Source organism: Mandrillus leucophaeus, unplaced genomic scaffold, assembly GCF_000951045.1.
Source record: "Mandrillus leucophaeus isolate KB7577 unplaced genomic scaffold, Mleu.le_1.0 Scaffold243, whole genome shotgun sequence".
NCBI classification, from domain to species: Eukaryota; Metazoa; Chordata; class Mammalia; order Primates; family Cercopithecidae; genus Mandrillus; species Mandrillus leucophaeus.
The window spans coordinates 3,048,508-3,060,476 of NW_012102510.1; the positions used below are offsets into that span (position 1 = coordinate 3,048,508).

At 52.1% G+C, this 11,969-nt stretch overlaps 1 protein-coding gene across 1 annotated transcript; it reads right to left on the reverse strand.

Annotated features, from left to right (window-relative positions):
• Positions 1-4,164: 4,164 nt before the first annotated feature.
• On the reverse strand, positions 4,165-9,950 carry CFP (complement factor properdin). Its single transcript, XM_011982855.1, has 9 exons — positions 9,749-9,950; positions 9,504-9,654; positions 8,084-8,259; positions 7,459-7,629; positions 7,129-7,320; positions 6,761-6,934; positions 6,318-6,509; positions 6,048-6,159; positions 4,165-4,392 (listed from the first exon to the last, which is right to left on the reverse strand). Exons 1-9 carry the CDS (start codon positions 9,822-9,824, stop codon positions 4,227-4,229), a joined length of 1,410 nt encoding a protein of 469 aa, XP_011838245.1. The 5' UTR covers positions 9,825-9,950; the 3' UTR covers positions 4,165-4,226.
• Between the last annotated feature and the right edge of the window lie 2,019 nt (positions 9,951-11,969).

Sequence of the window (11,969 nt, forward strand, 5' to 3'; positions counted from 1 at the left end):
GGGGCGAAGGCGCTGTCCGCGGTGCTGAAGCTGGCAATGCGCACGCGCCTCGCCGCATCCTGTTTCCCCTCCCCCTTTCTGATAGGGGATGCGCAATTTGGGGAATGGGGGTTGGGTGCTTGTCCAGAGGGTCGGGGTCGGTCATCAGGTAGGCACCCCCACTCCGCCTCATCCTGGTCCTAACACCCACTCGCACTCATACACAGGGCCCTCCGCAAATACTCGGTTTGTAGTGTTGATATTCAACTCAGAAGGCATTTTTTGGGGGGAGGGGGGCAATGGAAGCACACTCAGAGACACGAAAGTAGAGAAATAACCCCCTCACAGAGGGGGGTGAGGTCACACGCAGTGCCCGCGGGGAGATTAGTCTCCCACGTCCACACAGGCTCAGCTAGGCAGAGAGCGGGGGCGTCGTAGACAGCATCAGACAAGCGGAGGTGGACACTTGGGCGGTGTACACACCCTTGCCCAAGGTGGCAAGGGGGGCCTGGAGGCACACAAGAAATGACACACATATAAACACACACAAAAGTGAGGAAACATACAAGGGCATGTACAGACAGAGAACACACGCCAGTCTAGGTATACATACAGACATACAAGTCCAGGGTAACACATATGGGCATATTACATACACGCATGCATACACCCATACGCACACATACACAGGCAACACACTGACACACAGAGACCCAGGGAAACTCATATGAGAATACGCTCGCAAACAAAACACATTCCCACCGATGATCATGGAGAAACCTAGATCTGCAACACAGACATTCTCTGCAGCCCCAGCCCTGGTGCATGTCCACCCCCACACCAGAACACACTTGGTATATACGCCACCATCCCTTTGCTCTGGACACAGCCAAAACCCATGATAACCACCTGATGTCATCAGTGCCCATGGCTGTCTCCCCCTGCACCCAAGAACTTTCCACAGAGGCAGGCCCATCCCATGGTGCACACACAGTAGGTACCAAATAATGTTTGCATATAAGCAAATGAAGTAGTCCAAGCAGAGGTGGGATATGGGAACCTGTCAAATCTTTATGATTCTGACTACAATAAAATCACTAATTCATAATCATTTGTTCACTGTTTGTACCCAACTGTTAACTAAGCTGTTTACATGCATCATTTCATCCAACCCTCACAACAATCCAATGGGGTGGATAATATAATTTCTATTTTATAGATGAAGGAATATAAGAACTCCAATTAATTCCCAAAGGGTCATGTTCACTTTATGATCAATACATTTTTTTCTTTTAAGAATGTGCCAGGAGGAGAAAACATCCAGTGCCAATGTGGCTGGAACAAGCTGAAGGGGGTTGTGGTAGCAGGGGCCAGATTGGGTAGGACCTTGACCATAGTGAGCAGTGATGGTGGACTAGGAGAGGTGGCAGAAGATAGGCAAGAAGTAAGTAGATATGGAGTCTCTTTTGCCTGCAGAATTTTCAGGTGAATCATCCACTTATTCATTTGTTCATCCTTTATTCATTAAATCATTGGCTGGTTTAAACAAGGCAGTAATAGTGCGGGGTCTGGAGACACAGTGCCTGGGTTCAAGTGGGGTCTCCACCATACACTTGGGAAAGTGACTTAATCTGAGATTTGGTTTCCTCATCTGTAAAAAGGGTACATCTCTAACCCATCTCTAAGGAGAGGGGTAGGAAGGGGGCAACCTCCGTACCTTTGCATGTGCTGTAACTTCTGCCAGGAATGCCCTCTCCTTCCCTTTCTCGAGGGCTGCCTTTGGCCACTGTCTGCAGGAACTCCTCACTTCCAGGTCTCAGATTCCACCCCTCCTCCTCTAGGCTTCCACAGTACCCAAGTCAAACATTTCCTAAACCATCCGCTACTCCCTCCTCCAACCCAGCCAGCTTCAGTCCCACCTCTACGCCTTTGATTTGGCCACTCTTTCCTCCTCCCTTCAGGATTCCTTCTCTGGCATTCCAAATCCCAGTGTTCCCCAGATGGGGATCTCCCCGCAAATCAGATATTTTCCAATGTCTTGAAGTATGTGCTCCCTGGTTTTTTGCCCAGTAACGGAAGCAAACAAGCTGTGCAGGGTGCGGTGCCCTCTTTGGAGACAGGAACAGCTGCAGGTCTACAGATCCTTCTGGCTCCTTTAGGTCTGAATTCAGGTTCCTCAGGAAACTATCTCCAGGCTGCGCCTCTTCCTAGGGTCCCCATTCCTAGGTTCCTAGTACTTGTGGCCCTAGCACCATTTCCTTTTTCCAGTTGGCTCAATTTCCAGAAATTAATTTTTTGTAGATTGTTTTGTAAAGGAATGAGGATTCAGAGTGCCTCAATTCACTAAGGCAAAGGTAAGGCTCCCCCAAACTGTCTCCATCTTCTTCAGCAGGAATAGGCGTACAAAAGGGGCCCCAAGAATGATTTTGCTGTACACTGGTGAGCAATGACTCTCAAACACACACCCCTGACATATGTTCACATTCAGTATTGTACCCATGTTTGTAACTCACACATAGATATCCATGGTACCTTCATGTGTATGTGCATACACGCATGACTCCTGCATTGTTATGGCATACACACAGTTGTAACCTTACACACATGCCACATATCAATACATCCTTAATTCTTGCACAGCCCCAAAGGTCTGCATCTCTCTCTCTCTCACACACACACAGCTGAATTCCCACTTTATTGTAAACATATACCTCTCTCATACCCTGTAGTAGCAACCAGAACCCCTCACTTTGGCTCAGTCTTCCCAAGATGACCAGTAAGTACTCATCAGCTTCCACTTCACTTCAACTCATTGACTGGTCCATTTGAATAAGGGGAAAACGACCCAGAGAAGTCAAGTAAGTGTACCGATATACTCTGGGTGTGCATGTCACAAACCTCCCACCCAAAACCTCCCCACACAGAGGGGTCCCCTGCACCCACAGCGCTCTTGATATTTAAGACCTTCAAAATAAAAGATATTTAAGATGCTTCAAAAATGTCCAGCCTACTACCTTTCTGTGCGTGTTTCCTTTGTAAAATGGGGATAATAATACTGACTCACATGGGTCTGCTCTGGACGAAATAAGTTCATGCTATGGAAAGCCTTAAGACACTACTAAGCACACAGTAAGTACTTTCTAAGTAGCAGCTATTACCATGATTATTATGATTCTTATGATGCGTCTCTTCACAAGGGGCCTGGCATTCAGTAAGTGGTAAATGAATGAGCAAATGCTAAGAGCACTGGTGTCTGGCTTTGTTCCCTTTACTGCGGAGACACGTAACGCTCTGATTCGTCTTCTTCTCTATTCCCCGTGATGTCCAGCACTATTGTTAGTATACAGTAGGCGTTAAGTGTTGAATAGATGTTCACACGAAAGGAATACCTTCTGAGTCCGTTCCCTCGCTCAGATGTCCTCTTTCTATCAGCCCTCCTCCACCCTAGCTGCTCAGACTTAGCTTTAGTATACAGCAGGCGCTAATAAGTGTTGAATGAATGAACAAATACCAGGGGAAAGTGTCTGGATTTGTCTTGGGGGCTCCTGCGGGCAGACACTGACTCTTAACTTCTTTGCCCCCGCCTCAGCTCAAAGCGCAACACAGGCACTTCCTCGGCCCGCCCCCCGCCTCGCCGAGCTATTTGTCGCTGGTAATTGCGGCATTGGAGCTAGGCTGTCGGGAGTGGGTGGGTGCAGGTGCTCGGGCGGCAGAGTGCCAGCCTCGGCCACGCCTCTGCCGTTCATCCTCCACAGACGCGGAGTCGGAGTCGGCCAGCAGAGGCTCCTCTGAGGCTCCAGCTGGTGGGAATCTAGGGAGGTCCAGGAGGCGCGGAGACAACGAACAAGCACGCCGGCCAATCAAGAAGTGCCTGCCAAGACAAGTAGCCAATCAGGGAACTCGTAACGCGGAGCTCTGCAGAGGAACGTGCCGGGCGGCCCTGGAGCACTAAGGGGGGTTGCGCAGGGCCCAGACGCTGGCGTTATGGCAGCGGCGGGGAGAGGCTGGGGCTGCACACTCGCTTTCACTCCTGCCAACCTGCGACCACAGTGGAAGATACTGTTGTCCGCAACAGACTGCTGTGTCTTGGCCCGTGCTGTGCCCTTTGCCCTGTGGGATGCTATCACCCTACTTTTGGGGAAGGGGATGGGTTGTTTTTCCTCCTTTAAGGAATCGTAGACGAGCTCGAAGAGGTTAGTTTATTGAGGTTTGGAAGGTCAGGGTGCTCAGAGTGGAGGAGAGAGGTGTTAGAGTTTCTCTTCCTCAGGGTCTTTGCAAGCAGGCACGTGTAGACATGGTCGTTTCTCCTCCACCACCAGCTTCTGCCCCTGTAGCTCCTCACACCGTGGCAGCGGTCTCCCCCAGAAGGTCACGTTCTTCTCGCCCTGACCTTCGACCATGGAAACGGTGGGCCTGAGGCATTAGGGGTGGGAAGGAACGGAAGGGAGAAGCTCAGGGAAGGCAAGAATGCATTCAAATCTTATTGAGCGCCTGCTATGTGCCAAATGCTACCTTTTGTTTGTTTTATCTGTTTTCTTTTTTTTGAGACAGGGTCTCATTCTGTTGCCCAGGCTGTGCAGTGGCACAATCATAGCTCACTGCAGCCTCAATCTCCTGGGCTCAAGTGATGCTTTTGCCTCAGCCTCCCAAAGTGTCGCTGGGATTACAGGCGTGAGCCACTGTGCCTGGCCTCCCAACATTACTTTTTAGCTATGGGATATTGGGCAATTTCTTTAGCTTCCCTGTGCCTCAGTTTCCCTCATCTGCAAATGAGAATGGTAGGAATAGTAATATTAATACTCACCTCACGGGGCCGAGGATAAATGAGTTAATTCAGGTCAAGTGCTCAGAGCAGTGCCTTACACACAGCAAGTGCTCAATAAATGCTGGTGAATGTTACTTGTTGGCATGAGCTACTTTCTCTTACCTCCAAAATATATATCCTTTATCTCTCTTTCCACTGCCTCTAGGAAAAAACCCAATGCCTTGTCCTGACATTCAAGGCCTTATCATTGGGCCCAAATCCCTGCCCCAAGCCAATCTCTCTCTGTCTTTCTCCTCCACTTTATTCAAGCTCAGTCCATGTCCAGAAAGGTCTTTACCTGGGTTGTTTCTCCCACTAGGCAAGCCCTCCATTCACTCCCATCCCAGTTTTCTCCATTGCTTCTTCCTCCGCTCAGTCTCTCACTCACTCAAGTCCTTTGTGCCTCCATTCAACACCTCTAATTCATCTTCAGGCCCCACTCTAACCCCCCTAGCTGGGAGATCTCTTCCCAGATGGCAGCCCTTCCACGAGCTGGGAATAGTCCACTTAATCTAGTAGCTTGATGTATGTGGAAGGAAGAAAAGGGATGACCATTTTAACCCTCTGGCACCTGGATGTTAAATGGATGAACATTTAACACCTGGGCCCTTCTGGCACCTGGAAACACTTATGGCAGCTAATCACCTAGCTCCAAGTCTTTGTTCACAGTCTTGATGCCAGGAACGCCTTTCCCAACCCCTACCTTCCCTGGGAGGCCCAATCAGCTTCCTGGACCTAGGTTGAGGTGGCAGCCCCTGTTGCATGCACCAGCTGTTCCTCATATGCCTCCTGTCAGGGGCCTGCTCAGCTGGGTCCCTTGGAGGAGCCACAGGATCTGGGCTGTGTGTATCTGCAACTGTTGCTGAAAAAGCCTTGGAGTGCCTTAGGGCAGTGAGATGCTGACAAAGTGGATGGAGGCATGAGTGACTGTGGGAGCCAGGCAGTGAATGGAGGCCTGAGTGGCGGCAGCTAAAAGCATGAGTAACTAAAGGTTGGAGTCAATGACACATGAAGGACTAAGTGAATGGGAGAGTGGATGAGTGACTGAACGAGTGACTGAGGGGCACAGAGGCTACGAATTCTCCCCCAAGAGCTTCTTTCTCATCTTCTTTCGTTTCTCCCCACTTTCTGCAGCTGGGAGGTGGCACTCGGCAAGGCAGATACCTTAGATTCAGCAGTGGAAGCCCTGGTTTCCAGGGGTAGCTGACTCTCCTGCCTGTAATATCATGACCCCCTCCCAGGCATACTTTGCCCTCTCACTCACGGGTACTTGGGGAGCAAGGGTGTGCAGAGGCGCTGGCGGGCACGGGTAGGATTAGGTCCACAGGGGGGCATGCACAGCCCCCAGGTACTCCACTCTGACCATGATCCTTTCACTGCAATGAGGGGTAGGGGTCACAGAGTCAGAACTGGAGGTCTTGGTGGGAAGGTGAGAGGGAGGCTGCAGAGACGTGAGGTGCACAGCAGAGAGTTGGAAACCCCTTATCCTGCATGGGCCACCCCACCCTCAGAGCACAGTCTGGGGGACACTCACAGGGGCAGTGCTGGATGCTGTAGCAGTGCCGAATATCCTGTTGTTGCCCGGTACATCGATGTCCGTCAAACTTGCGGCCCTTGCAGGTCCTCCAGCGTGACTGCTGGCCCGGGATTTCTTCACAGCTGATGGACTTCATGTTCCGGCGGACACAGGTGCTCCACTGTCCCCACAAGTCCCACTCTCCATCCACTGCAGAGACAGGGCAAGAGGAGATTGGAACAAAGCAGGGAATCAGCAAGAGGTTCAGAGGAAGAAATGAGGGCGGTAGGAGGGAGTAGAGGTGATCAGATGTGCGAATGGGGGATCGGGGTGGAAACAAGGTATCAGGGCCAGGAAAGGAGGAATCAGAGACAGGAGCAAGGCCTCAGCAGCAGGAACTGGGCAGCAGAGAAGGGCATGGGGGGCTTAGGCATGCAAATCGTGAACTCTGAGATGCTGACCAGGGCAGGGCACGGCTGTGTTGCAGATGTGGGTCCGGGTGGCATCACCAGCACAGGAGGGGCCTCCATGCTGGGGCACAGGGCGATTGCACGTCCGTCGTTCTATGGTCTGGCCCAGGCCACAGGTCACAGGGCAGGGGCTCACAGGGCCCCAAGGCCCCCAGCCCCCAGCCACTGTTGGAGGAGGAAAGGGAGTGAGGAGAAAGGCCTCCTCAATCCTTCCACTCAGCTCCTAGACCCTTGAAGCAGACTGTCCCCAAATGAAGAGCTGCATGGTCACATGGTCTAGGAACTCTAGAAATGGCAGAGCATCTATGCCCTCAATCAAGAGCCCCGCCAACCACATCAGCAGCCTCATCCTGGTGTACCTGGGCAAGGCGGCAGGCCGGTGCACTTCCGATGCTCATAGGCTAGCCCTGGGCAGGGCTTCCCAGGAGGCTTCTGGGAAGGCTCAGGTGCAGAACACGTGCGGCTTCGTGTCTCCTTAGGTTCGTGGGGTCCACCGTGGCAGGATCCTGAGCAGGGGGTCCAGGGACCCCAGGCGGCCCAGGCCCCGTGTGCTGTGGTGGGGTGGGAGGTGGAGGGATGCAGGTGTGGTCATGCGTGCTAAAGTCCTCTCACCCTGGCAGTTCCCTGCTGTAACCCTGCAGACCCACGCTGGGTGCACCCATCAGCATCCTGTGGCTTCCCTCACTCACTGGGGCAGACCTGCTGGGTGTCACAGGCCTCTGATTCCTGTGCCTCTCCCGGGCAGTGGCCTCCACACTTGGGGGCAGGGTGATCACAGGCTCGTCTGCGGGTCCGCATCCCTTTGGAGCAGGTGACGGAGCAAGGCTCCCAGGGCCCCCAGTCAGACCAGCCGCCCATCTCTGTGGGAGAGAAGAGAGGGTAATGGGATGGAGGTGGGGTGTCATTCAGGGCTCTTTGCTTCCTTGAGTGCCCCACATGAGCTAATCCTGTCCTTATATCCTCTGCCACCACACTGGGCCCACCGTCCCCGCTCACTAGGCCTGCCGCAGAAGCCTTTATGTGGGTCCCTCTGCTTCCCCTCTCACCCCCACTGTGCACAGTCTGTTCTCCTCCCAAACCCAGTCAGATCATGTTCCTCCCTTGCCCACAGTCTGAATCACTGAGACGAAAAGCCAACGTCCTCTCCATGGCCCCCAGGCAACGGGCCCTCCTCACCTCTCTGACTTCACCTCCTGCCACTCTCCTCCTTAGGTCCTTACAAACACGGGATGGGCCCACTCTGAGGACCTCTGTACCGATCGTTCCCACCAGTGCTGGGTGACAGGGAGTGCCCGCCTTGCGCATCCTCCTCACCAGGACAGCACTGCTTGTCCTCACAGGCCTGGAGCTGCCACTCCAGGGTCCCAAGTGCCACCTTCTCAGAGCACTGCCCGTTCCAGCCCACACAGCGCCGGTACCGCAGCTGGGAGCCCTCAGAGCATGTCACCGAACAGGGGGCCCATGTGGACCACAGGGACCATCGTGGGGACCTGTGGAGAAGAGCACACATATCCCATCCTGGCATGAGCTGACAAGGATGGCATGTGGGACTCCAGAGTGTGGGCAGGCACGAGGGGTTGCTAGGCAAGTGTGTGTGCGATGGATCGATAAGTCTCTACCTTTTAGGGATATTGGAATACTGAATGGGAAGCAGTGGACATACAGTAAGTGCTTGATAATGTCATTTACCTTCAAAATCAGGCATCTGGAGTTACCATTGGAAGGCTGGCAAGGCCAACACTAGGCCTGCAGTAAGCAAAGGTAAGGACTAGGAACCAAGGGCAGATGTCAGAAACCCACCACAGGTCACCACACTACACAGTAGCAGATAAATAGAAAGTGCTTAATAAACCTGAGCCATCATCCCTATGGCCTCAGAGGCCTCCTCAGAAATACCCTAGGTCTATCCCCAACCCACTGCGTAGCCCTAGGTATGCTGTTCATGCCAAATAGATGTGAACTGTTGACATGACTTGGGGCCCAGAACTGCCCTCAAAAATCCCCAAGCTCCCATTCCCATGGTGTATCTGGGATATATAGTAAGCAAGTAGAAAACAGGTCTGGCATACAGTAAGGGCTCAATCCATGCAAGCTGGAAATCATGATCAGGAGACTAGAGCTACCCTCAGAAATCCTCAAGCTCATCTCCCAACCCTGCCATGCAGCTGGTATACAGGAAGTGCTCAATGAATGTGATCTGTCATCATAATTAGGGGCCTAGAGCTGCCCTCAGAATTCCCCAAACTCTCCTGCCCCCACAGTGTGTCGGTATACAGTAAGCACTCAATAAACATGAGCTGTCATCAAAATTAGGAAAATACCAAGCTGCACCCCCGCTGCAATGCTTCCAGTGTGCAGGAGGTGCTCAGTATGTGTGAGCGGTATCAGTGGTTCTCAATCAGGGGTGATTTTGACCCCCAGGGGACATTTGGCAATGTCTGCTGACATGTTTGGTTGTCACAGCTGGTGGGGAGAATTGCTACTGGCATCTAGTGGAAGGCTAGGGATGTTACAAAACATCCCACAATACGCAGGTAAGCAATCCCCTCCCCCAACCAAGAATTTCCAGCCCCAAATGTCAATAGTAACAAGGTTGAGAAACCCTGAGGTATGGTCATGATCAGGGCCTCAGGGCCACCCTTGGAAGTCCTAGAGAAAGAAAGTACCCAGTTTTGGGTGACTCCCGCAGACAGTCCTTCCCTCCCCACATCCCCCGCCCCAAACGCCCCCTAACCTGCAAGGCTGACAGAGCCCGCCATTACGTTCCTGGTAGGCATAGGCAGTGTTGAGACAGCAGTCTTTCACGCTGACACCACCCCCCAGGAGGCCCTTGCACTTGCCGGAGGATTCTTCATACTGGGTGAAGCAGAGCACGGGGTCTGAGCCTGTAACAGGGCCAGGGGGTGGGTGGGTGGGGCTCAGTCAGGGATGTGGTGGATCTGGACACCCCTGGGGCCAGCTGGGCCCTCACCCCCTCACCTGTGACTGGCAGGGTGAGCAGCAGCAGCAGCGGCGGCAGCAGCAAGCAAGGGGCCTGCGCTCCCTCTGTGATCATGTTGAGTACTGCCCCCTGCACCTCTACCAGAGAGGAGATCACGCTTTATCTGGGTTGATCTGCTCCTGGAGTCAGCAGGGAAAGAGGAACCTAGAGGCAGGAGGAACTGGGAGGGCATCCTGCTTTGACCCCACCCTGTCCCCTCTGCCTCCTCTTCTACTCTCCCCTCCCCATTTCCTGTCTTACTCTTGGTCTTGTTTTGCTTGTTGCTGTATCCCCAGCACCTCATGCTCCTCCCAGCAACCTCTCAGTGTTCAATTGAAGCTCCTAGGACAGAGCGTGCAGCAACTTCCTAGCCGTGTGACCTTGGGTGAGTCACTTAACATCCCTGAGCCTCAGTTTCCCTATGTGGAAAATGCATAATCTCTAATGTAATGACAGGGTCAACCTCGTGGGGGTGTTGAACCAGGGTGAAGTGAGTGTGCCATGCTCAGTGTGTCCCTGCTCATGGGGGTGGAGGAGGCATCGAGGCAATTGCTCCATCTTCCACCCTTCCTTAACCTCCAGCCTTAACCTCGGCCCTCGTTTCCTGAGAGGTTCCCTGTGGTCAGCTTGTGGTGGGGGTGGTCAGCACAAGGGAAGTGAGAAAGGGAAGTGGCAGGAGCCTGGGGAGGGATTCAGGAGAAGAATAGGGGCTATCCATTGCCCCATGGGCCCAACTGGGGACAACACCAGGGTCTGGGGTGATTAGGAGGGAACAAGCGGGGCCATGTTCCATCAGAGAACCCTCGGGCAGATAACACCCCCCTTCTGGAGCCTGTTTCCCCTCTGTAAAATGTGCTCACAGACAGCAGCTACAACATAGGTAGGGTGTGTCGCAGAGATTGTGAGTTAAGCTTTTGTTTGTTTTTTCAAGATGGAGTCTCTCACTCTGTCGCCCAGGCTGGTGTGCAGTGTCATGATCTCGGCTCACTGCAACCTCTGCCTCCCAATTTCAACCAATTCTCCTGCCTCAGCCTCCTAAATAGCTGAGATTACAGGCGTGCACCACCATGTCCAGCTGATTTTTGTATTTTTAGTGGAGACAGGGTTTCACCATGTTGGCCAGGCTGGTCTCGAACTCCTGACCTCAGGTTATCCACCTGCCTCAGCCTCCCAAAGTGCTAGGATTACAGGCGTGAGTCACAGTGCCCGGTCAGGAGTTAAGCTTTTGGAAAGTCCTTAGAACAGGGCCTGGCATATAGTAGGTGCTCTGTGTTTGATAAATTTATTCAACATTTATTGAGCACCTACTGGATGCCAGATACGGTTCTCAGCATTAGAGCACAGAATAGGACAAAAATCCTGGCCCCCGAGAAGATGGATAATAAATGTTCCCCCTCCTCACAGAGGTCTTCCCCATACCCTTGTCTGGCATCCCTGTCACTCTCTAGCCCAGTAGCTTTCAAACTTTTTTTTTTTTTTTTTTTTTTAAAGAGACAGAGTCTTGCTGTCACCTGGGCTGGAGTACAGTGGTCTGATCATGGCTCACTGCAGCCTCAAACTCCTGGGCTCAATTGATTTTCCTACCTTAGTGTCCCCAAGTAGCGGGGACTACAGGCACACACCACTACACAACTAATGTTTTTATTTTCTGTATAGATGGGATCTCGTTGTGTTGCCCAGGCTGGTCTCAAATGCCTGGCTTCAAGATTTTCTCCCAACCCTCAGCCTCCCAAAGTGCTGGGATTACAGGCATGAGCCATCACACCAGCCCTTCTTTTTTTTTTTTTTTTTTTTATAAACCCTAATGAAACTCCAGGGCTTGCTTTAAAATTTTATTTTGCTTTTAATTAACAAAAAGAAGCGTAAGAAAGATAGGAGGGCAATGCCTAATTTCCTCTGCTCTCAGGGAGGCAGGGAGAGATACCATTCTGCAAATTCAAATGTAATAATTTGGTCAGCTGTTAAAACAGAAGTTCTTTAGGAACACTTGTTTTATGGGCAGTAAGGTATGTGTTAATATCTGTATCCATTACAGATGTACTCTGTTCTCTGATAACATAAGCCTATCCTTGAAAATGTGCTTTGAACAAAGGAGTCTTGTTAAGATTCTAAGACTTCAAGACAATCATTGCTGTGTTATCCTGTGAAAACAAACTCTCCAAGAAAGCTGAAATTGGCTGGGCGCGGTGGCTCATGCCTGTAATCCCAACACTTTGGGAG